The sequence below is a fragment of the Orbicella faveolata genome, unplaced genomic scaffold (assembly GCF_042242905.1).
Source record: "Orbicella faveolata isolate gen_17 unplaced genomic scaffold, um_ofav_v1 contig_12, whole genome shotgun sequence".
NCBI classification, from domain to species: Eukaryota; Metazoa; Cnidaria; class Anthozoa; order Scleractinia; family Merulinidae; genus Orbicella; species Orbicella faveolata.
Genome location: NW_028301539.1, coordinates 7456501 through 7480000, shown reverse-complemented (window position 1 = coordinate 7480000; position 23500 = coordinate 7456501). Strand labels below are relative to the sequence as shown.

At 44.4% G+C, this 23500-nt stretch overlaps 3 protein-coding genes, 1 long non-coding RNA gene and 1 pseudogene across 7 annotated transcripts in view; 2 read left to right on the top strand and 3 right to left on the bottom strand.

Moving 5' to 3' along the window:
• The first annotated feature begins 1527 nt into the window (after positions 1-1527).
• LOC110047077 (uncharacterized) lies at positions 1528-7334 on the top strand (annotated as a pseudogene).
• Positions 7335-10341: 3007 nt separating this feature from the next.
• LOC149116370 (uncharacterized) lies at positions 10342-12625 on the bottom strand. The gene has a single exon (XM_089282293.1). The coding sequence runs from the start codon at positions 12334-12336 to the stop codon at positions 11659-11661; it is 678 nt and encodes a 225-aa protein (XP_089138419.1). The 5' UTR covers positions 12337-12625; the 3' UTR covers positions 10342-11658.
• Positions 12626-14973: 2348 nt separating this feature from the next.
• On the bottom strand, positions 14974-15674 carry LOC149116369 (uncharacterized). Its single transcript, XR_016205400.1, has 2 exons — positions 15515-15674; positions 14974-15395 (listed from the first exon to the last, which is right to left on the bottom strand). It is a non-coding gene; the product is annotated as an uncharacterized LOC149116369 (long non-coding RNA).
• The window catches only part of LOC110064345 (phosphatidylinositol 4,5-bisphosphate 3-kinase catalytic subunit beta isoform-like), a 47338-nt gene continuing 39511 nt past the window's right edge, over positions 15674-23500 (top strand). For 2 of the 4 annotated variants that reach the window (XR_016205392.1, XR_016205393.1), the window contains exon 1: positions 22399-23003. The gene's annotated coding sequence lies outside the window, so the exon portion shown is untranslated. Of the gene's footprint in view, positions 16393-18479; positions 21107-22398; positions 23004-23500 lie in introns of those variants that run through there. The other 2 variants (XM_089282290.1, XM_089282291.1) reach the window with 2 other exon arrangements.
• On the bottom strand, positions 17415-22406 carry LOC149116368 (uncharacterized). The gene is made up of 3 exons (XM_089278384.1): positions 21136-22406; positions 18860-19483; positions 17415-18483 (listed from the first exon to the last, which is right to left on the bottom strand). The coding sequence occupies exons 1-3, from the start codon at positions 22331-22333 to the stop codon at positions 17423-17425; spliced, it is 2883 nt and encodes a 960-aa protein (XP_089134510.1). The 5' UTR covers positions 22334-22406; the 3' UTR covers positions 17415-17422.

Here is a 23500-nt window from a genome sequence, read left to right as displayed (position 1 = left end):
GCCTTCCTAGCCATTTCCCTTTATTAACTATGGTTATCTTTGATAAATTGATATCTTTTCATTACATCATTTGTTGTAATGGTAATTTAAAGCTGTTTAATACTGTAGGTAGTGAGTTTTGGTTCTAGCAAACATAAAATGGCAAATGTCAGGTATTCACTTGCGGCTGTAACACGGGGTACATGTACGATACACGAAGAAAGGTTTTACTCACTGCATGTCGCAGTTCAGTTAAAAAGAATACTATTATAGACGAACCGGAAATACTGACTTATTTCTCCTTTCATATCCAGGGATGTGGCAAGCTTGTCTTTATGGAAAGAGACTCTTTACGGAGACTGTACGAGTTTGATGTGATAGAATCAGTAAGTCGAATTTTTCATGTGCCTGTTTTGTGACTGTTTCTGTGCCTTTTGGGGCTTCCCGTTGGAACCATCGCTAAACGCTAAAGTACACTCTGATGCAGAAACTCTCTCACTGATGGTTTAAGGAGATCTCTGTAACCGCATTCTTCAAGAGTTGTGCAGGAAAAATTTTTCAAAAGTTTTTTTTTTTTTTTTTTTTTGCTGGAACATTCGTAGAACACTTCATTTGCGTGCATTGCACTCATTCGTGTTCGACATCTAGTCCCTTAGAATTAGTGAAAAACCAGAAATTAGAAGAAGGATTAACGAAGTAATAGAATGAGAAAACGAGAACGCTTGAAAAACGAAGCAGCGTCCGAATTTTAGCAAAGTGGCCTAGCTGTTAGCACGTTGGACTCCGGATCGAGTGGTAGGTTCGAGCCTTAGAGGAGGTCAATGCATTGTTTTCCTGGGCAAGACACTGTACTCTCATTGCCAAAGTATTTCCACCTACGAGTGTAAATAAGTTTCAGCGAACTCTAGTATTTATGTAAAACCTGACAAAATGGTGGGGGTGACCCCACGATGGGTTACCATCCCACGTGGTAGAGGCGTAGTAGCCATGCCCTTATTTATGTGACCCACTTGTTAGTAAAACTGAAATTACTACTGAACATATATGTAATAGCGCTATATGCTTGCTTATTCAGAGTGTCGTTAGCTGCTTATGGCACCCAAAATTGAACCAGATTGTGGTCGGATGTGGAAATGGAACCTCTAAAGTTTATTTCGACCCTGAGAAAAGCAACAAGTGAGTATTCCGCTGCAAGTGTCGCTGCAAGTCTTTCTCTAAGCTCGATCACCAGCCGCTGCTCGAGAATGGAGCCCGCCCTCCTCCCCCGAACTCACGGCGAGGAACGAAGAGCGGACTCAAGCGAGCGGCGGAAATCAAGCCTAGTCTTTTTCCAAGCCACGTGTATCACATATAATCATGGGTGAAAGTTGTCAACTTATGCACTGTGCTTTTCTGTTTTTTTGATCTTTTTTTTCTCGTTGATATTTTTTAACATTGTTGGTTTTTCTTTCCTTTGTGAAGGGGAGCTAAACTCTGTGTTGGAAAAGTTAAAAGAAAGGTGGCATCAAAGGAGATGCCCTTGAAGGATCAAATCATTACACGTAAGTTTGTCTTGAATAAAATCATTTTTGTTTTTGGATGATGAATTGTAAATTGCCCTTTTAGATAGCTAAATGACAGAAATCCAACATTTTTCTATACTTAAACTCGTGAAACCCGTACCCTTTTATATTCCTCTAACCTGAATAAGGACCCTTTTAGAGTGAAGCCTCTCTGTATAGTCCAATGTAGGAGGTAATACCTAGTTTCAGAAGTGGAGAAGACCCTGGGGACGAGGTTGGCATGAACAGTGGAAACGGAGCCCTTGGCCAGCGTCATTCACAACTTGTGTGCATGCGCAAATTTTCTCATGACGTATCAGTGTTTACAATTGTTTTAGTATGGCCACGCAGCTTCCTTCATGCGTTTTCAGTAGAAAAACGCGTTATAACCTGCGTAGCTGGCGGTATTGTGGGCACGCGAAATAAAGTTTTGTCGGCGGAGCCGCAAAAAAGCGAGCGGCGAAGCCGCGAGGTCAATGGGGAGGAGGACTTTGAAATACCGCCTGCACGAAAACCATTGGTTTTTGAATAGTCCGGAGACCAGTGTGCGGGAAAAACGGATTGGTCGAGAGAAGTACACACGTCAATCAAATGTCAGGTGATCCTTCATATATTTCTCCTGGAAATGCTTCATGATCATCATAAATAATGGAGGATAGTCATGTTCGCAACAGTGTTCCAGTTTTTTTACGACAGGCGTTTAGAATGATCGACTTCGTTTCGTCGTCGAAAGAACAGTGCGAATCAATACGGCCAGTCGGATCTGCGATCAACAGTGGTCTGTTTACCACACAAATTTTCTACATTCAACTCTGCAGAGAAGGGTGGAACGCGAGGTGTGATTGTTTCCTGGTTGACATCCAAAGGCATGTTTTCTTTGTTCGTTGCATTTGAAGGAGTCGATTCTGAGAAATTTAATGATTTCTTAGTGGTCGAACGGTCCTTGTATAAATTCTTTTTTGCTTGAGGACTCCTGTCCGGCGAAGACACAGACGACGGAAGAAGACGTTTAATCCTTACTTGCGTATCTTGATTCGAAGACAGCGGAACTTCCACATTTCTTTCTATGTCGGAGCGAATGAACCGGACAAGTTCCACGGCGTTGAATATTTTCCTACCACAAGACTGACAAACTCGACTCAATAGAGCACTAGATTCCACAATGTTCGCGCCAATTTCCGAGCAAAGTTCTGCTAATGTCTTGCCTTCACGCTTTGCGTGACCTGAAGATTTAAATAAATTTTCCGTGGAAATGTATTTGGTACTTTTCTTAAAGTTACCGAATTTCATCTTCAGATTGACACCACACAATCTACATAAGTCGTTAGTGCTTTCCTCTTGGCTTTTTCTATCTCCCTTCGATTCGCCATGCATGCATCAACCAGAAGTGTAAGACGATCGCCTTCACGCCTCTATTTCGCGCGAAAATAGTCGGTTCTAATTGGTTGGTTCAATTAATTGGGGTCAGTTGAGGTCAACGAGGTGATAACAGTGAGCGGCATTCAAAAAACCCAAGTTCTCTGGCAAACGATATTTCTCGCGGCTTCGCCGCTCGCGATTAGCGACTTCGCCGCCAAAACTGTATTTTGGTCTACGCCAAAACTTTATTCCGCGCGCCTACAATATTGCCAGCTACGCAGGCTAAACGCGCTATTGAAAACTAATTTCTTACAGCATCAATAGCTCTCATTGAATGTTATTTGATGATCGTAGATGTTCTGACTGGAGCCTTGGACGCGGGAAATAAAACGAAAGCACAGATGTATGCACATCAAACGAGCTCTCACGAACGCATGCGAACATCCTGCTCCTGGGGAGGGGCGGGATATATATGGGCTGTATGGGTATGTGCGGCCCCAAAGGGTATGGCTTTTTAGCCGCTATAAACTTGGTCTGAAATAGAGTATCGAGTTTGGCCATTTTGTCTCAAATAGGGTCTGGTTTTCGCACTTTAAGTAGTATAGGGGGAGTCACACAAATACCATTTCGCAGAGGGAGAAGTATTTCCTCATTTTGCAACTCCCAGCTTTAAGTCCGAAGCTCGCAAGCTCGCTTCGGTTAAACCGGGGAGTTGCAAAACGGGAAATACTTCTCCCTCTTTGAAATAGTATTTGTGTGACTCCCCCTATACTACTGAGGGGGAGAGACACCAATTAGAAACAAGCGAGCCCGCTGTTATACCGCCCGAGCCGCGATGTCTCGAGCGACAAACAAGTGCGCGTGGCTGATGCGGAGCCGGAAAGAAAGCTGCCAACTTTCCGTGGCCATTCAAAGCCTCCCTCCAGAGCTTCGTGAGATGATTCTCAAGGAGTACATCGCGATAAAAATAAAGGAAAAAAGGAAATGGGGTGGGCCAAGGTACACGAGAATATCTTTACAAGAGCGCATTTTTTGGGGGGGGCAACCACAGTTTCGGCAACCAAATTGCGAACCATCACTCTTGGCACAAGTGCCTGTTTCGTTGCCGAAAATCTGAAACCATTCTTTCCAAACATATGCTATTTTTTGCTTTTTTCTTCTGTCTTTCGGCAACCCAAATTTCTTGTAAAAATATAGAGACATGTTTTCTATTCTCAGGAGCCTACCAAAGAGTTGCAAAAAACTTCGCGAAACAGCGTATCACTGCAGTTGCGGCGAGCAAAAGAAGAAACATCACGTGTTTCGCTGCTTCTACGACAAGCCAACGAAAAAACAACACGGAGTCTTCGTGTGATCTTCGTTTCATCTTCGGGACAGCGTCTGGAAAACGGCAGCGAAATTTCAAGTATGTACGCAGAATCCCAAGAAAACTCAGCAGCAGGCGAAGACGCAGCAAAAGAACCGTCGTAGAAGACGAAGACACCGCAACCAGCCAAACGGTAGCCGAAAATACGCGCAGTTAAACAAAGAAAGAAAAAAGGGCAGCAATGGTTTTGCAAGACGATCTTCAGGAGTTCGGCGACGAAACGGTTGTACTTGAGCCGGCGAAAAGTGTTGCAATATATGTCGCAACAGGCAAAAACCCGCCAGCAGACGCAACAAGCAAAACCCCACCAGCTGAAAAAAAGTTCCAAAGCTGCGGAAACGGGGGCGAAGAAGAACAAGCAGCAACTCGAACAAAAGGAAATGGAGTGCTGGGCTTGCCCCGCGAAGAAGAACCCCTCGGAACACCAGCTCTGCAGGGGGGCACAAACGACTCTATTTTAAGAGAGACCTTTGCAAACATGGGTCTTAGACTTGAAAAAAACGTTGCGGAGCATCTTCTTCTGGAAAACGCGTACGACAGCAACCTTCTGTCCGACATCGCCAATGTGGATTATCTGGAAGGGAATCAAGGCAGCACGAATTTGCGCCCGCTAGAGGGCCTGCCGGCCTTCGTAGATGACATCTACGTTTTTGGCTACCTTCCAAAGGAGGAGTGCGTCGTCGAAAAAGGAAAAGGAAAACTGAGCTGCACAACAGGGGAGAATGGGGCCGCAACACTACTGGTGAGGAGCGTCGCGAACGCTTTGGAAAGAGCTCTTGGGAAAAGGGGGTATATGCCGACGGCGATCGTGCACACCGTATCTGCGCAAAAGACGAAAAAAGAAAACAGCGCAATCTGAGCAACAATTGACACAATCGAGACAGAAACAAGGAGCCGGGCGAAAACAAAATGGGAAAAAATCCACCCGCAACAAGAGGTTGTCGGGTATTTCGTGGCAAAGTGCAATGTTTCCGAAGTCCCTCTGGAAGCAATACACAGCGGTCTGGATGTTTTCGAAGAGTGCCTGGAGGGGTACGGGTACGGCATCTATTGCATCGACTACACGCAAGACTTTTCTGGCGTTTTACATCGCGAAGCTCTTGTGCGCCACCTGCAGTTTCGAGAGGAGGGAGATTTCTGCGGAGCAATTGGCAAAAATACGCCGACGATACTTGACAACACAGGAACTGTCGGGAACCACGTTTGCACCTGGATAGACAAGCCCGAAAGAGGGCCCACGACGCGCACAAAGGTGTACAACAAAATCGTTTCGAATTTTGAGGCAGGAGAAATCCGCGAACCCGTAGGTGGCCATCTGGCGGACTACGCCGACTGCCCAAACCCCCACCTCCGCAAAACCTTCATTCACCCGGACGTGCAAGCCCGAGGGTGCACAAGGGTCGAAGTCTCAGTGTACGCGCCCCCTCTGGCCCAACTTTCGAACGAGAAAGCCGCCGACTGCATCGGGAAAGTTTTGCAGCAAGTTTCAGCCGAAAGCGAGGAAGAGGGTGTATTCGTGGTCCAGCCGCCCAGAAGACAGTGGGAAAACCTCGCAAAAAAAGTGGATCGCTGTTTGGTTCTAGCTGACAGGCCGCAAGGAAGAATTTTTGTTGCCTGGTATGCGCATACAAGGACAGGAAGAATTTCGGGTGTACACGTCCGCCCATCACCAGCGAAAGTGCAGGACAAACAAAAGTGGGAAAGAGCTGTATCGTGGGCAGCTGGAGATTTTGGTTTTCGGAATTGCCCAATTTTTCGGGTAGACATCTTGTCCGCAGACAAAGAAGGGGTGGAGATCGGCCCGCTCCGCTGCTACACAAAAGACGAAAACTCGCCAACAATCCTTTCTGCGAGCAAAAAGCCAACACAGCTCCACCCAAACGGAGGAGACCTGGCGACGCTTCTACCGCCAACGGAGAAAATTGAGTGGGAATGGCGGAGCAAGAAATGCCATGCAATCGGCAACGATTCTTCGAAATATTTTCTCCAAGAAATCCCACAAATCGCAGAAAAGCGACAAATCTCCACGCTTTCAACGAGAGGCAGGCTAGAAAAGCTTTTGGAGCTAAGAAGATCTCGAACGTTCGAGTCGTGGAAACGAAAGGTGTGGCAAAAAGAGGAGAAAATCGAAAAGGCTCGGCAAGTGGAACTCAAAAAACTGCGAATGGTCGCCCAAGCGAAGAAAAAAATAGAACAAAAAAGCGCGGAAATTCTCGAAAAAGTGGCTGGAACCCTGGGTGGAAAAACGCAAAAAGTTGCGGAATTGCCCACAGGGAGAAAATTTAGTGTCCTCGGTTTTCGAGCAAAACTAGACAAAGCCCGCGTTGTTTTGCAGTATGGGGATGAGCCGCCTGTTGCTGTTTGGGCGACAAAAGGTCTGCGAAAAATTCTTCTAGAGTGCTTGCGCAGCTTCCGTTCAACCGAGAAAGACTATTTGGGTCGGAAGGTTTTCTGGCTAGTTGCTTGCAGCGGTGTGCAAAAGCTTTGTGAGTTGGCTATCGGCATTGAGTCCGCGAAAACTTTCCAAAACAGCGAAGGAGAAACAATCGTATGGAATCCCATCAAAGTGCTTTCCGCGCCAGAAACAGGTAAGACTCGAGATTTTGCGGGCAATTGGTAGAGAATGCGAGGAGTACGAAACCCTTTGTGCCGAATTGGCCAAAAACACCGGTCTGCAGAAAATCAGCGCGCCGGAAAACAAAGCGACTAAAAAAACAACAGACTTGCCGGAAGGGGAGTACATTTGCAAACGTTTCGCCACAACCTATCTTCGGGGCGCCTTACGAACAATTCTGTTCTTGCTCCCGCTTGGAGAAAACGGGGAACCATCAACAGACGAAGAAACTCCCACACACGGCGTCTTTTTGGAAAAAGAGATAGCGGACATTGGCGGGGCCGCAGCGCTAGAAAAAAGGAAAACACCCCTTCGCTGCTTGCTTGGAGACCAGAAGACAACACCAAGCAAGAAGAAGTGCCGCACGGTTGCTCTGGCGTAGCCTACACGGCAACAATAGTTCCGCCTTCGAAGCAGAAAACAAAGTCTCCGTCACAAGCAACAACAAAGAGCTCGCCATGATCCCAGTCCAACCATTTTTTCGCCGTCTCCGAGTCAATATGGCCAACAATTTGCGCCGATTTGTCTTCCAACGAAGAGGCATATTCGCGAAGAGCGGACCAATCCTTCCAGCAAACCTTTTCTTCTTGCTGCAGGTATTTTTTCTCGCGTACTCGAAATTGTTCGAACGGGAAACATGGAAGTTGCCCTTCTTTCCGAACAAGCTCCATCGTGTATATTTTGCAGCCTTGCGTCTTTTCAGTTTTTCGAAATCATCCGCTTTGACTGCGGGCTTTTTTCACAGCTAGCACCGCGGTGTACACAATACCCGCAACAACACCCGCTTGCACAAGAGGAGACACAGTAGAAGCCGCCGCATTGACAGCTCGAACTGCCGCGTTGCAGTTGTTCTCTATACTCTCCAAGACGCAAGCTTCCTTTTCTTCCACGCCATCTTTCCTTGGCAAATGTTCGGCAATTATTTTCAGGTATAGGGATATTGCACGCACGTCTACGCAAAGCATTCCTAAAAACTCGAAAAAGGGCTCATCTTCTTCTTCTTCTTCTTCTTCTTCTTCTTCTTCTCGATCTTCTTCCTGCGCTCCGCGCACTTCTCCTTTTTCTTCTTGGTTTTCTAGAGCGGGCGGTTTTGGGTCCATTTTACCGGCTTCTTGCCAAATTCTATACAACCTGGTTGTTCCAATCCCGAAGCGCTCCCGGATCGCTGCGATTGTCTCGCCTGTTTCCCGCGCGGCAACGATTTGTCGTTCCTCTTCGGCAGAAAGATTTTTTGCAGGAGGCATGTTTGCATATATTCTAGTTTCTGCAGAATTCAAAAGAAAAGTGGTGCCTTGTTTGCGCGCCGCGGTTGTGTTGCAGCAATGTTGTCTGTCGGCCGCGGTTGTGTCGCAACATTGTTGTCTGTCGGCCGCGGTTGTGTCACAACATTGTTGTCTGTCGGCCGCGGTTGTGTCGCAACATTGTTGTCTGTCGGCCGTGGTTGTGTTGCTGCTGTGCGAAAAAAAACCGCGGGATCAGTGCGAATTATTTTTTCTTGCCCACTCTTATGTGCGCTTATTGAAAGCCAGTATTTCTAAAGAATTGCTGAAAAATTTCTTGAGAAAAACTGGTTTGAAAAAAGAAATACTGGTTTTTAATAAGCGCACATAAGAGTGGGCAAGAAAAAATAATTCGCACTGATCCCGCGGTTTTTTTTCGCACAGCAGCAACACAACCGCGGCCGACAGACAACAATGTTGCGACACAACCGCGGCCGACAGACAACATTGCTGCAACACAACCGCGGCGCGCAAACAAGGCACCACTTTTCTTTTGAATTCTGCAGAAACTAGAATATATGCAAACATGCCTCCTGCAAAAAATCTTTCTGCCGAAGAGGAACGACAAATCGTTGCCGCGCGGGAAACAGGCGAGACAATCGCAGCGATCCGGGAGCGCTTCGGGATTGGAACAACCAGGTTGTATAGAATTTGGCAAGAAGCCGGTAAAATGGACCCAAAACCGCCCGCTCTAGAAAACCAAGAAGAAAAAGGAGAAGTGCGCGGAGCGCAGGAAGAAGATCGAGAAGAAGAAGAAGAAGAAGAAGAAGAAGATGAGCCCTTTTTCGAGTTTTTAGGAATGCTTTGCGTAGACGTGCGTGCAATATCCCTATACCTGAAAATAATTGCCGAACATTTGCCAAGGAAAGATGGCGTGGAAGAAAAGGAAGCTTGCGTCTTGGAGAGTATAGAGAACAACTGCAACGCGGCAGTTCGAGCTGTCAATGCGGCGGCTTCTACTGTGTCTCCTCTTGTGCAAGCGGGTGTTGTTGCGGGTATTGTGTACACCGCGGTGCTAGCTGTGAAAAAAGCCCGCAGTCAAAGCGGATGATTTCGAAAAACTGAAAAGACGCAAGGCTGCAAAATATACACGATGGAGCTTGTTCGGAAAGAAGGGCAACTTCCATGTTTCCCGTTCGAACAATTTCGAGTACGCGAGAAAAAATACCTGCAGCAAGAAGAAAAGGTTTGCTGGAAGGATTGGTCCGCTCTTCGCGAATATGCCTCTTCGTTGGAAGACAAATCGGCGCAAATTGTTGGCCATATTGACTCGGAGACGGCGAAAAAATGGTTGGACTGGGATCATGGCGAGCTCTTTGTTGTTGCTTGTGACGGAGACTTTGTTTTCTGCTTCGAAGGCGGAACTATTGTTGCCGTGTAGGCTACGCCAGAGCAACCGTGCGGCACTTCTTCTTGCTTGGTGTTGTCTTCTGGTCTCCAAGCAAGCAGCGAAGGGGTGTTTTCCTTTTTTCTAGCGCTGCGGCCCCGCCAATGTCCGCTATCTCTTTTTCCAAAAAGACGCCGTGTGTGGGAGTTTCTTCGTCTGTTGATGGTTCCCCGTTTTCTCCAAGCGGGAGCAAGAACAGAATTGTTCGTAAGGCGCCCCGAAGATAGGTTGTGGCGAAACGTTTGCAAATGTACTCCCCTTCCGGCAAGTCTGTTGTTTTTTTAGTCGCTTTGTTTTCCGGCGCGCTGATTTTCTGCAGACCGGTGTTTTTGGCCAATTCGGCACAAAGGGTTTCGTACTCCTCGCATTCTCTACCAATTGCCCGCAAAATCTCGAGTCTTACCTGTTTCTGGCGCGGAAAGCACTTTGATGGGATTCCATACGATTGTTTCTCCTTCGCTGTTTTGGAAAGTTTTCGCGGGCTCAATGCCGATAGCCAACTCACAAAGCTTTTGCACACCGCTGCAAGCAACTAGCCAGAAAACCTTCCGACCCAAATAGTCTTTCTCGGTTGAACGGAAGCTGCGCAAGCACTCTAGAAGAATTTTTCGCAGACCTTTTGTCGCCCAAACAGCAACAGGCGGCTCATCCCCATACTGCAAAACAACGCGGGCTTTGTCTAGTTTTGCTCGAAAACCGAGGACACTGAATTTTCTCCCTGTGGGCAATTCCGCAACTTTTTGCGTTTTTCCACCCAGGGTTCCAGCCACTTTTTCGAGAATTTCCGCGCTTTTTTGTTCTATTTTTTTCTTCGCTTGGGCGACCATTCGCAGTTTTTTGAGTTCCACTTGCCGAGCCTTTTCGATTTTCTCCTCTTTTTGCCACACCTTTCGTTTCCACGACTCGAACGTTCGAGATCTTCTTAGCTCCAAAAGCTTTTCTAGCCTGCCTCTCGTTGAAAGCGTGGAGATTTGTCACTTTTCTGCGATTTGTGGGATTTCTTGGAGAAAATATTTCGAAGAATCGTTGCCGATTGCATGGCATTTCTTGCTCCGCCATTCCCACTCAATTTTCTCCGTTGGCGGTAGAAGCGTCGCCAGGTCTCCTCCGTTTGGGTGGAGCTGTGTTGGCTTTTTGCTCGCAGAAAGGATTGTTGGCGAGTTTTCGTCTTTTGTGTAGCAGCGGAGCGGGCCGATCTCCACCCCTTCTTTGTCTGCGGACAAGATGTCTACCCGAAAAATTGGGCAATTCCGAAAACCAAAATCTCCAGCTGCCCACGATACAGCTCTTTCCCACTTTTGTTTGTCCTGCACTTTCGCTGGTGATGGGCGGACGTGTACACCCGAAATTCTTCCTGTCCTTGTATGCGCATACCAGGCAACAAAAATTCTTCCTTGCGGCCTGTCAGCTAGAACCAAACAGCGATCCACTTTTTTTGCGAGGTTTTCCCACTGTCTTCTGGGCGGCTGGACCACGAATACACCCTCTTCCTCGCTTTCGGCTGAAACTTGCTGCAAAACTTTCCCGATGCAGTCGGCGGCTTTCTCGTTCGAAAGTTGGGCCAGAGGGGGCGCGTACACTGAGACTTCGACCCTTGTGCACCCTCGGGCTTGCACGTCCGGGTGAATGAAGGTTTTGCGGAGGTGGGGGTTTGGGCAGTCGGCGTAGTCCGCCAGATGGCCACCTACGGGTTCGCGGATTTCTCCTGCCTCAAAATTCGAAACGATTTTGTTGTACACCTTTGTGCGCGTCGTGGGCCCTCTTTCGGGCTTGTCTATCCAGGTGCAAACGTGGTTCCCGACAGTTCCTGTGTTGTCAAGTATCGTCGGCGTATTTTTGCCAATTGCTCCGCAGAAATCTCCCTCCTCTCGAAACTGCAGGTGGCGCACAAGAGCTTCGCGATGTAAAACGCCAGAAAAGTCTTGCGTGTAGTCGATGCAATAGATGCCGTACCCGTACCCCTCCAGGCGCTCTTCGAAAACATCCAGACCGCTGTGTATTGCTTCCAGAGGGACTTCGGAAACATTGCACTTTGCCACGAAATACCCGACAACCTCTTGTTGCGGGTGGATTTTTTCCCATTTTGTTTTCGCCCGGCTCCTTGTTTCTGTCTCGATTGTGTCAATTGTTGCTCAGATTGCGCTGTTTTCTTTTTTCGTCTTTTGCGCAGATACGGTGTGCACGATCGCCGTCGGCATATACCCCCTTTTCCCAAGAGCTCTTTCCAAAGCGTTCGCGACGCTCCTCACCAGTAGTGTTGCGGCCCCATTCTCCCCTGTTGTGCAGCTCAGTTTTCCTTTTCCTTTTTCGACGACGCACTCCTCCTTTGGAAGGTAGCCAAAAACGTAGATGTCATCTACGAAGGCCGGCAGGCCCTCTAGCGGGCGCAAATTCGTGCTGCCTTGATTCCCTTCCAGATAATCCACATTGGCGATGTCGGACAGAAGGTTGCTGTCGTACGCGTTTTCCAGAAGAAGATGCTCCGCAACGTTTTTTTCAAGTCTAAGACCCATGTTTGCAAAGGTCTCTCTTAAAATAGAGTCGTTTGTGCCCCCCTGCAGAGCTGGTGTTCCGAGGGGTTCTTCTTCGCGGGGCAAGCCCAGCACTCCATTTCCTTTTGTTCGAGTTGCTGCTTGTTCTTCTTCGCCCCCGTTTCCGCAGCTTTGGAACTTTTTTTCAGCTGGTGGGGTTTTGCTTGTTGCGTCTGCTGGCGGGTTTTTGCCTGTTGCGACATATATTGCAACACTTTTCGCCGGCTCAAGTACAACCGTTTCGTCGCCGAACTCCTGAAGATCGTCTTGCAAAACCATTGCTGCCCTTTTTTCTTTCTTTGTTTAACTGCGCGTATTTTCGGCTACCGTTTGGCTGGTTGCGGTGTCTTCGTCTTCTACGACGGTTCTTTTGCTGCGTCTTCGCCTGCTGCTGAGTTTTCTTGGGATTCTGCGTACATACTTGAAATTTCGCTGCCGTTTTCCAGACGCTGTCCCGAAGATGAAACGAAGATCACACGAAGACTCCGTGTTGTTTTTTCGTTGGCTTGTCGTAGAAGCAGCGAAACACGTGATGTTTCTTCTTTTGCTCGCCGCAACTGCAGTGATACGCTGTTTCACGAAGTTTTTTGCAACTCTTTGGTAGGCTCCTGAGAATAGAAAACATGTCTCTATATTTTTACAAGAAATTTGGGTTGCCGAAAGACAGAAGAAAAAAGCAAAAAATAGCATATGTTTGGAAAGAATGGTTTCAGATTTTCGGCAACGAAACAGGCACTTGTGCCAAGAGTGATGGTTCGCAATTTGGTTGCCGAAACTTTGGTTGCCCAAAAAAAAGTGCGCTCTTGTAAAGACATTCTCGTGTACCTTGGCCCACCCCATTTCCTTTTTTTCCTTTATTTTTATCGCGATGTACTCCTTGAGAATCATCTCACGAAGCTCTGGAGGGAGGCTTTGAATGGCCTACTACACAAATACTATTTTAAAGAGGGAGAAGTATTTTCCGTTTTGCAACTCCCCGGTTTAACCGAAGCGAGCTTGCGAGCTTCGGACTTAAAGCTGGGAGTTGCAAAATGAGGAAATACTTCTCCCTCTGCGAAATGGTATTTGTGTGACTCCCCCTATACTACTCTTTAATATAGTCTTCAATTAAGTATGTTTGTTTTAGAAGAAACTACTTCACTGACAATGTCTTTAACATCGATCTGAACTAGAGAACTAATTGATGTGAAGTATATATGAAATTTTCTTTTTTAGGGAACTAATTATAAGGCAGGTCTTAAACAGCTAGGTATCGATTCAAGGGTCAGGTCATAAATGGGGTGTCGAAATTTTGGTCAGGTCTTAAATAAGGCACGGAAAATCCCACTGAGATTTTGGTCGTTTAAGACCAAAAAAATAGGGTAAGGGTTTTGGGAAGCGGGCCGCATACCCCCACCCAATTTTTTCTGGGAGTACCCCACTCCCCCGAGATCCTGCTACTAGTACGCACTTTTCAACGCTCAAGCACATCTTTTATCCACAGCTGTGAAGAAAGTTGCGCTTTGACTAGCTGACACCCCGCCCAGAGAGCTTGTTCCCAGACTATAACCTTTTTATTAAAACTATACCCCACTTTTTATCAGCATCCACGTGCACGAACGAACACTTGACGAAAAACTGCTCTTGGACAAGATTTCGTCGCCAAATGGCTCAGTCTCTCGCATTTGTTGTTCACACCTGCATTTGACATATATATATGAAAATCAAATCATACATCAAATCATATCTATTTGATGATAAAATCAGTTTATTTAAATCTTTCCTTTGTATAGTGCACAAGGAATAATTTGTGTGTGGCTTTTTCTCGTGCCAAAATGGCGAAAAAATTTCCGTTCGTGCTCGCTGTTATTTTTTGTAGAACAAAAACAAACAATTACACTAATTCACCGTTCATAATTAAATTTCCTTATTTTGAGAGGCATGGAACATCCGTTTGTCTCGTTGTCGTATTAGTGTCGCGTTTAGAGTACAATAGTCGATGAATTATGATTAAAATAACTATTTTCAAAAGTCAAATATGTTTTGAAAGGAAAAATCGACCGTTTTTGGTCCTTCAAGGATACAGACCTGTTAAACAAACGTGGGCAGTGTGAAATTTTCCTTATCCGCTTCTAGATTGAAAAGATGGTCAGAATATGAGGGAGAAAGAAGAAAACTAAAAAGAAACCATCATGAAGCGATGTGCTTTCAAAACGGAGAAAGAGGGTCTTATCACAGGTTAAAATTTCAATCGCCGTTTTTTTTGTTTTTTGTTTTTTTCATAGATTTCGTATGAACTACAGAAAGAAACGGATTAAATATGCCTTACTGAAATTTATTTCAGGCCACATAAACACAGTCTCGGACCTAAGGCATCATGAACATCCTTTATATAATTCCTGTCCTCTTCAATTTTTAAGGCATGCATGTTAATCCGAGATCCATTTATTAAGAAGAAGGATATTACTTTTTAAAGGAAAGACACTATCTAGCCGTGGCCGGTAATCAAAGGAATGATGTTAGTGTACATGGTTTCCTGACTAGTTTTCTGGTAATCTGAACTGCAAGAGGAGAAGGTTCTACCGAGACAGCTAAAGTCAGAGGAACAAGTTTTTGTTGCTAAGCCTTTTCCGCGGTCATAATTTGTTACGACAACTCGACTAGGCGCCGGCTTAGTATTGTTCCTGCCTATGGGCGAACAGACTTAGTGGTTTCTTTGGCGGATACACTGCACAACGCGGATAACACAACACATCTGATTTTTGCCAAGAAATAAGGTTTCCGGAAGCGGAAGTCTCTTGAGAGGCGCGTCAGTCAAACAATAGGGAGCTTACGAATCGACGACTTTCGGACGACGGCGCCGTTGGGTCACCTTATAGTCTCGCGTCGTCGTCCTGTAGAAATTTGAATTTACGATTCGCAGTAAAGACGACGACGTTTATGCGCGACCGGCAAATTTTTATTGTCTCAGGAGCTCGAGAAAAAAAATACTCAAGACAGACCAACAAAATGTGCTAGCATGGCAGAAAAGAAAGCGCAGCTGTACGTCGAGAAAAATTTGGGTTCTAAAAGATTAGGCTGGCTATAAGACCACTCAAAACAACAGAGGAAAAAATCGCCTAGCTCTCTAGTTGAGCTATCTAGTCCTTGTTTCTAACTGTCGACACGAATGCTAAAACCTTTTAGTCCTTTCAAATTCATTGTACACCAAAAAATGTCTTATATTTCAGTGAAGCGTGATTAAAATGAAAGATTTTTCATACAGCAATTTGCTTTTCATTCACACCGTGTCGTGCTTTGACCGCTTTCAGTGTTGGTTGAACTCATAGCGTTCGCCATGGCACTGTAGAAGGTCGTTTCTTGAACGAAAACAGGCAAATAAAATTAAAATCAAACATCAAGGACATGCCCCTAATGTGATACTTAAATTATCTGGCAAAAATACCCGAAGTATCGAGGGAAAACTTTGAAAACTAACCTCACGGCCTCCTGTTTCCAAGACGCCGGCAAATCGCTCTCACCAACGTCGTCGACTTTGGCGCGAAGCTGGGAAGTGCTCAGAAACGCATGCGCAGTGAGCATGTCACGCAATCTAACGGCGGCGTCGTGCAAAAGTCGTCGATTCGTAAGCTCCCTAATACTGCCAAGGAACACCGCGGTAAAACGCAGTGCGCATGAGTACAAATTTTAGCTTCCGGTAAATTACGCATTTCCGGTTACGTATTAAAATCCAATGTAAACAAGATAAAATCCCGTACCGCAAAGTTTGAAAACAAAAAGTAAGAGTTAGCAAAAGAAAGTAGGGGAAAGGTTTGTCTCGTTGAAAAGTTTATTTTTCATTTAAGTTTCAAGCGCTTGCACCCAGGGGTATGGTGTTTGCACCACCAACAAAATATGAGAGAATTTCGAGCGCGTTCGCGCTCGACAAGAGCAATTTTTTTTTTTTTTACGTAGTTCTCCTTGTTGCGTTGGTTTGGTTGTGCGGTTCCTTCGCAGAAAAATGTGGGAAAGCCAACAAAAGCAGCCGTAAATGTGCCGGCAAAAAATATTTTCTGTCTGAAGATTTAACCAGAGCTGCCGAACTCAAGTGGGCTCAACAGCTTGCCGTGTTTACTGGGACGAAATACGGACGAGCAACAACAGATGTTCGGTTCCTAGAGAAAACCATTCGCAAGGCATCAGGAAACAGCGGATTCCTGCGAGACTTTTTGCAGTCCTGGATGCCATAGGAGCAACATGTCATGGGTACAAGCCAGGTGCAAGGTGGTACTACAAATGCTGTACCAGAGTGAAAGAAGAAACAAGGTTTACCTCGCATCCTGACTAGAAGCCGACGGTCTTACGAACTACTGGCAGGTCAATTAATTAGACATCGGTTAATTATAATTGACACGCTGGTTCGCACTGCCTTGGATTGCTGCAAGGATTTTCGGAATCTCCTTCCCAGCAAATTAAATGAAATTAAGGAAAAGGAAAGCATACTCTTTCAAAGATTTTTGATGCAACAATAAACAAGTCGTTTGTATCAAATTTTGTAAAATTTGGGGCAAAATAGACATGAAACCAAAAAAAATTCATTTTAAATTTAATTATATTTCGTGTTAAATGATTCAAGTCTTACGCATGTATGGTTCTCCACTAAGATGGAAATAAACAGACCTCAGATGACAAACTTCAAAATGTACCTATAAAATTATCTTGCACTACTGATTTTGGAGTGTTATTTGCATTTAATGTACCTCACATTTTTATTTTACTCTTCTTCACTACAGTACAGTACGGTCAATTGCTTCACTAAAATTAATTGTTGGGGTGTAGGTAGCAAAAAGCCACCTCAGGCGGTTCAGTCTAAAATTGGTATATTTTGGAAAGAAAAAGGTAGCACAGAAGCTAGGAAATATTATTTTGAAAAGTTAATTGCCAAACGAGTTTAAAGAAAAATAACAATTTTAAAGACAGCAAAACAGGAACTTTATGCCACTTGACAAACTTATTTTTCCTAAGACCAAACCCATAAAATTGCCCCAATAATATCGTCTAAAATACAGAAGTTGAACGAGACTTACCGGAAGTTGAAGTTCGACTGGGATTCCACCTTTGTCACCATACACAGAGGGATTACATGAGATAGCATTGCGCCTCCGTGAACTCAGCCTTTAAAGCACTAGCCATGTGCATCGTAGGAAGTAAGTAACAGGGTGGGTCCAAGGGAGGGCATGTAATCCCTCTGTGTATGGTGACAAAGGTGGAATCCCAGTCGAACTTCAACTTCCGGAAAGTCTCGTTCAACTTCTGTATTCCACCTTGTCACCCACAGAGGGATCACATGAGACTTCAAAGACAGATGCACAGGCTAGTAGTAAATAATTTCACACAAGTGAACATATTACTGCAAAACTTTATTGGCAAACATGTCTTCCACAATCGTTTTGTCACAGAATTTAGCAAAGGTGGATTCTGACTTCCATCCAGCCTTGTCAAGAATATCTGCTAATGGAAAATCACTCAGCTTTGCCTTAGAAGTTGAAGCTGACCTTGTGCTATGAGGTTTGAAAATGTTAACATCAATGCCTGAACTTTGTAATACAAACTTAACCCAACGACTAATCGTGTCTCTAGACACTGGACCGTACGGTTTAACATAACTTAGCAACAGTTGACTACATGAACGAGTCTCCCTTGCAAACTTTGTTCTTGTCAAATACTCCTTAAGAGTGGTCACAACACAAAGTCTTGGATCTGTGAATGATTTAAGTTCAATCACCATACCCTTGGACCCTGGTTTGGACTGTTTAACATGCTCTTGAAGTCTGAACACTAAAGAGGAGCCAGAATCTATCATGCTGTCCACATTGAGAAAAAGAAGGGATTGCCCCCTTTGAGCAGTGACTAGAGCTAATAACATTGTGAGCTTCAGAGTTAAGCTCTTGAGAGAAATCTCATTAACAGGGGACAAAGTCTTTAAGTAATCAAGAACTTGGTTTACATCCCAAACTGCTGTATAACGAGGCATCGCTGGGCGAGATTCAAATACTCCCTTTAGAAACCTAATAACTAAAGGATGTTGCCCAACTGGGATACCATCTATTGAAGGGAGTATTGAAGAAAGTGCTGAACGAGCAGTATTAAGGCTACTATAACTAAGACCACTGTTGAATAAAGTCAGTAGAAACTCTATGACTTGGGCTAAAGAGGGACGAACTGTACTAATCTGTTCTCTATGACAGAAGTCAAGCCATTTTTTGTAGTAGGATTGGTACTGTTTAGATGTGCTTTTCCTCCACGACTTGAGGATAATCTTGGTAGCTTCTGCAGAAATGCCTTGCTCCGTTAGGGATTCCCCGATAACTTGCATGCAATTAGTTTCAGTTTGCCCTCCATGGGATGTGGTTGACTGGGCTTGCTTCGAAGATACAATGTCCCTCTTGTCACTGGTAACAGTCTGGGCTTGTCAACCAAAAGACTCATCAGCTTTGGATACCAAGGTTGGGTGGGCCAGACTGGAACAATTATGATCCCTTCCCCTTCCTCCATTTCGATTTTCTTTAACCAACGAAGTATCAGGCTAAAAGGAGGGAAAGCATAAAATTGTTCTTGAGACCAAGAGCAAGAGAAAGCATCCACAAACTGTGCCTCAGGGTCTGGCCTCCATGACACATAACGTGAAACTTTTCTGTTAATTCTAGATGCGGAAAGATCAATGGATGGCATGCCATAGGTCTCAACAATGCTGAAACTTTTCTTTGAGAGACCATTCTGTGTTATCATTCTGTGTTATCATTAAATGTTCTAGATTCCCTATCAGCATCAACATTTTCTTTACCTGGTAATGAGATTGCTGTCACCCAGATATTTCTCTGGATGCACCAGGTCCAAATTTCACGTGCAATCTTACTACATTCCAAAGAATGAGTCCCACCCATGGCATTTATGTAAGAGACAGCAGTGGTATTATCTATGTAGATGTTAATATGACAATTTGTCATTGAGTGGCAGAATGATTTCAAAGCAAAAAAAGCAGCAAATGTTTCTAACTCATTGATGTGACAGTTAGACTCAGTTACAGTCCATCGACCTCCTGCTTTATCTCCCTTGCACACTGCCCCCCACCCTTCTTTTGAGGCATCAGAATACAGGGAGAGTAATGGATCCTCATGGGATATCCACTTAAACGAGCTCTCAACATTTTTGATCCACCACTTGAGGTCTATGACTGATGTAACTGACAATGTCATTACGGAGTTGTAGTTTCCCCTACTTTCTTTCAGAGCTTTAATTTTGTCTATTTCTAGACTTCTATAGAAAAGCTGTGCATATTCAACACCAGGGAACATAGAAACCATTAAACCTATCACTTCTGAGACATCATGAATTGAAACATGAGTTTTTGTCAATACAGTTAAACATTTCTGTTTCAGCTTTTCAGCTTTCTCTGGTGTTGGTCCCACTGTCATTGTGAGTGAGTTTAAGATAAAACCAAAAATGTTAACTCATGGCTGGGTACAAGAATTGATTTTTCTTGATTTAGAAGAAAACCCACTTTGGTGAAAAGGTGGACAGTGTCCTGAACATTATTACTGCAGTCATTAAATGAGGGCCCTTGTAAGTATGAATCATCAATGTAGCCCACATTTGTGTGTCCCATTTGCCTTAAGGTGGAGTAGACAGGCTTAAGCAATTTCGTAAAAAGTCGGGGAGCAGAAGCAAGACCATTAGGGAGGCAAGTAAACTGAAACGGCAGGTATATTTTGCAGGTTGCAGGTTGCAGGTTGAAATTTAATTATAACTGAAAAACCGCTGGCACTAAAAATAATTAATAACCTATATACTCGTCGGGGGTTGTTACATAAAGTAGTTCGCCTCTTTCACGTAGTGAAAACACGCTGTTATTAATATTTAGGCCTTCTTTGGCAATCTTCTAACTTGTTACGCCGTGTACAGAAACCAGAGACTTGTACGCTTCCCAACTGTTTGTGATCGCACTTGGTTTGAGCGATGTTCTCATGTCCATCGAAAACACGATCGATCCGCCATAAGTACTTATCGATCGACACGCAGGGACTGGTGAAATCTCTTCAAAGCCATCTGGATGGCCGCTCCACAGATGTCTCCATCGATTCCAGATTTGGCTCGAGTCTTCCCTCAACAACAGAAGATTGCCATCACAAATGAAGCAAATAAATAAAGAAATGAAATAATATAAGATTTTAACAGACGGAATATACTAGCGCAAGCTCAGTGTGCTTTCATTTTGGTACTCACTGGGAAGAAACCAAATTCAGCAGATATTTCAGCAGATATTTCAGATGTTTCTTCAAAAACAATAATTCATTGCAGGCTTAAAATCATTGAAATATACTCTCCTCCCATCGCTTCGGCCGGTTTGGCACTTAGGTGGAAGCCACCTTTCTGAGCGACTGTAAACAGCGTCATGTAACAGTCACGGTAATTCTACCAACTGTACGTTCTTTCAAGTGCCAGCGGTTTTCCAGTTATAATTACATTTCAACCTGCAACCTGCACCCTACAAAATATACCTGCCGAAACTGAAATAACTCCCCCTGCCAAGAGAACTTCAAATATTTTTGGCATTTCTCATTGATTGGAACCGAATAATATGCATCTAGCAAGTCTACAGATGCCATATAACATCCAGGTGTCACAAGCAAGATTGCTGAAGTTAAGCTTTCCATTTTAAAATGATGGTTGCTAATATATTGATTTACGTTCTTCAAATTGAGAATGAGCCTATACCCTCCAGTCTTCTTTTTACGAAGAAATATAGTAGAGAGAAATTCTCCATGACAGTGCTGTGATTTCACAGTGACCCCCTTTGTCAGAAGTTTGTCTAATTCTGAACTGATAATCTGTGATTCTTCCGAATTAAAAGCGATTTCCTTTGGGGGAAGCATTTGTACAGGAGGGCAGTCAACAAAATCAACATTAAAACCCTTGAGGGTTTTGAGAATCTGCGGATCGGAAGTCAATTCTCTCCATTCAGAGAAATATAATTTCAATCTACCTGCCGTTTGTCCTGGTTCTACAAGACACAATTTTTGACTTACCTGAGGTAAGTCCTCAGAAGCTTTGTTTACTTGCTTTGACCCTTCGACTTGGGAAACTTGTCTGAATTCTGTGTGGCAGAACCGCGACTTGCGGTCTGTCGCCAGCCTAAAACATGCTTCTGACTTCCTCTTGCTCGAAAAAATTTCCCTCTGCCACCAGACGATTGGCTTTTGTATCCAAAGTTAGAGTGGGTCGGGCCTTTATGACGAGTGACGGTGGAAGTAGTTACTTTCCGGCCAACACGGTTTACTTCGGAGACATCCTTAACTTGCTTCGACAAGTCGTCTCCGAAGAGTTCAGCTGTCACTGTTGTAGACGCTGAGCAAAGGTGTTTGTAATCCGTGTGTAGGTCCGGTTTTATGAGCTCTTTCCTTCTATTATTAAGCTCGGTATTTGCATGTGCCAAAAGAGAAAGGCTGTCTATTGCCTCTTGGGCGAGCACTTTCCCGCCATTTATCTCATTAACTCGTTTCAAGATGGCGTCAGTGACGCGAGCAAGAGCTGTCATGCCCTTAACGACAGACGTTTGCACTTTTTGGAATTTCAAGTCTTGCGACCTGATGGTGGAGCTGAGGTTATCCCAAATCAGTTGGTTAACTCGAACTTTCGTCAAACCTTCACAGTTTTCCGACTGCGGATATTTGTTTATCTTCTCTTGCAGCCGTTCTTCTAACATGCCGTCTCGCACGAGACGCGTCACAATTTTAGCGAGCTCTTCATGGATGGGAGGTCCCGTCTCCTCCGACTTCAGGTCATTTTGAAGAGTTTTGAGGAAGTCTCCAGCTGATTCGTCGACTTCATGTTGCTTTCCATTGCCATGTTCTTTGGCATTAGACAAAAGGTCATTGACCGAGGCATCAACATCCATCTGCTCGCTCGGTGAAGACGATTTTCCCGCCTTCTGGCTGGGTTTGTCTTGTGAGGGGTTTGACAAGTTATTGTCGTTTAAGTCACCCTCGGTGACCTCCTCACACACATACCTCTCAAGGGTTTGTGTTAGGGCCGTGGTCAACGACTCGGCCATCCGGGAAAAGCCTTGTTCCATAGATTTTTGCAAAGCACTGATCTGAGCGCTTGCCATGTCTTCATCGTGTTGACGGGAGTCAATTATGACCTTTTTCCCGTCTTTATCATTGGCGCGTCTCGAAGACTTGGAAGGTCTCTCTCCTGGTACCGGGTGTATCTCTACATGAATTTCTTTCGATGTTTTAGTAGGCGAATCAGGCGGCATTGTGTGTGGCAAAAACCAAGTTTTCGCAGGACAGAAAAGACAATCCGTTCACAACGAAGGCAAGAACGCACTGAGTTCACGCAGGCGCAATGCTATCTCATGTGATCCCTCTGTGGGTGACAAGGTGGAATTAATGTCAGTTTCACATATACTTATTGAAATTCAGTAGCACTGCAATGTTGTCTCCACACCGAGGATTCAGTTAGAGGGGTGTCCAGGAACCCTATGAGCACCCACTTCATGAAAAATTTCACTAAAAATTTACCTACTCCATTTTTCATTAGTGGGGGGATATGCGTTTTGGACATCCATTTTCAGTATCTGGATACAAACAAACTAATATGTTTATTTCTTATTTTTTTTTAATTTTTTATTTAGATCTTGCAATTTACCAATTCTAGGACTACTCAAGAACTTAAAGTAGCAACACAGCAGTAGGAAGGCCTCCAAAAAGTTCAGAACCATTTCCAATTGTTGTTCTAAAGACTTAAATTTCTAGAAGAGGCTTGTGGAATAGACCTGCAGTACCCAAAAAGCCAGCAAACGTCCATGGCAGAAATACAAACATCATTTGGGGTGGTAAAAATAAATTGCTATGGTGAATTTACAATGGATAAAACAGTTTGTAATAGGATGACAACAGCAATCCATGACTTAACTCAACTATCAGGTTAGTATCACTTACCTGAAATGTAAAGATACAAGACATACAAGATACAAGTATTTTGAAGGATAATTGTTTGACATCATGATAATCCATGGCACACTATAATAACACCATCTGACCAAAACTCATTCAAACAGATTATCATTATTTACATGTATTGCACATGGTCAATGACAATATCATAAATTTTATCATTCGGTTGAAGTCATAAGCACTAATGAGAAGGATTTGGAGGACTTCTCAATTATTATGGCAATGATTTGGAAGAGTTATCTGAGGAGTCTCTTGGCCAAGAAAAAAATGCTGCGTCAGAGTTGCCACAAACTATTCAAGTCTCATCGTTTTAATGACTTGGAAAACTGATAATTATTTTCGTTTGAATATTGACTAGTGACTTAGGTAACAATCAAAATAACATGTTGTTAAGGTGACCGGTAAGGGTAACAGACACCATTTCAAGATTATATTTCTGATACAGGTATTGTATTTGTGCAATCCAA

What these genes read in the sequence shown, in the direction of transcription:
- LOC149116370 (XM_089282293.1), bottom strand. Translation starts at nt 12,336, where the DNA reads ATGGTTTTGCAAGACGATCTTCAGGAGTTCGGCGACGAAACGGTTGTA.
- LOC149116368 (XM_089278384.1), bottom strand. Translation starts at nt 22,333, where the DNA reads ATGCCGCCTGATTCGCCTACTAAAACATCGAAAGAAATTCATGTAGAG. An exon ending in TCCCAAGTCGAAGGGTCAAA is followed by an intron (nt 19,484 to 21,135) that starts GCAAGTAAACAA and finishes TCACAATGACAG; the next exon opens with TGGGACCAACACCAGAGAAA. An exon ending in GACAGCAATCTCATTACCAG is followed by an intron (nt 18,484 to 18,859) that starts GTAAAGAAAATG and finishes TTGGTTGACAAG; the next exon opens with CCCAGACTGTTACCAGTGAC.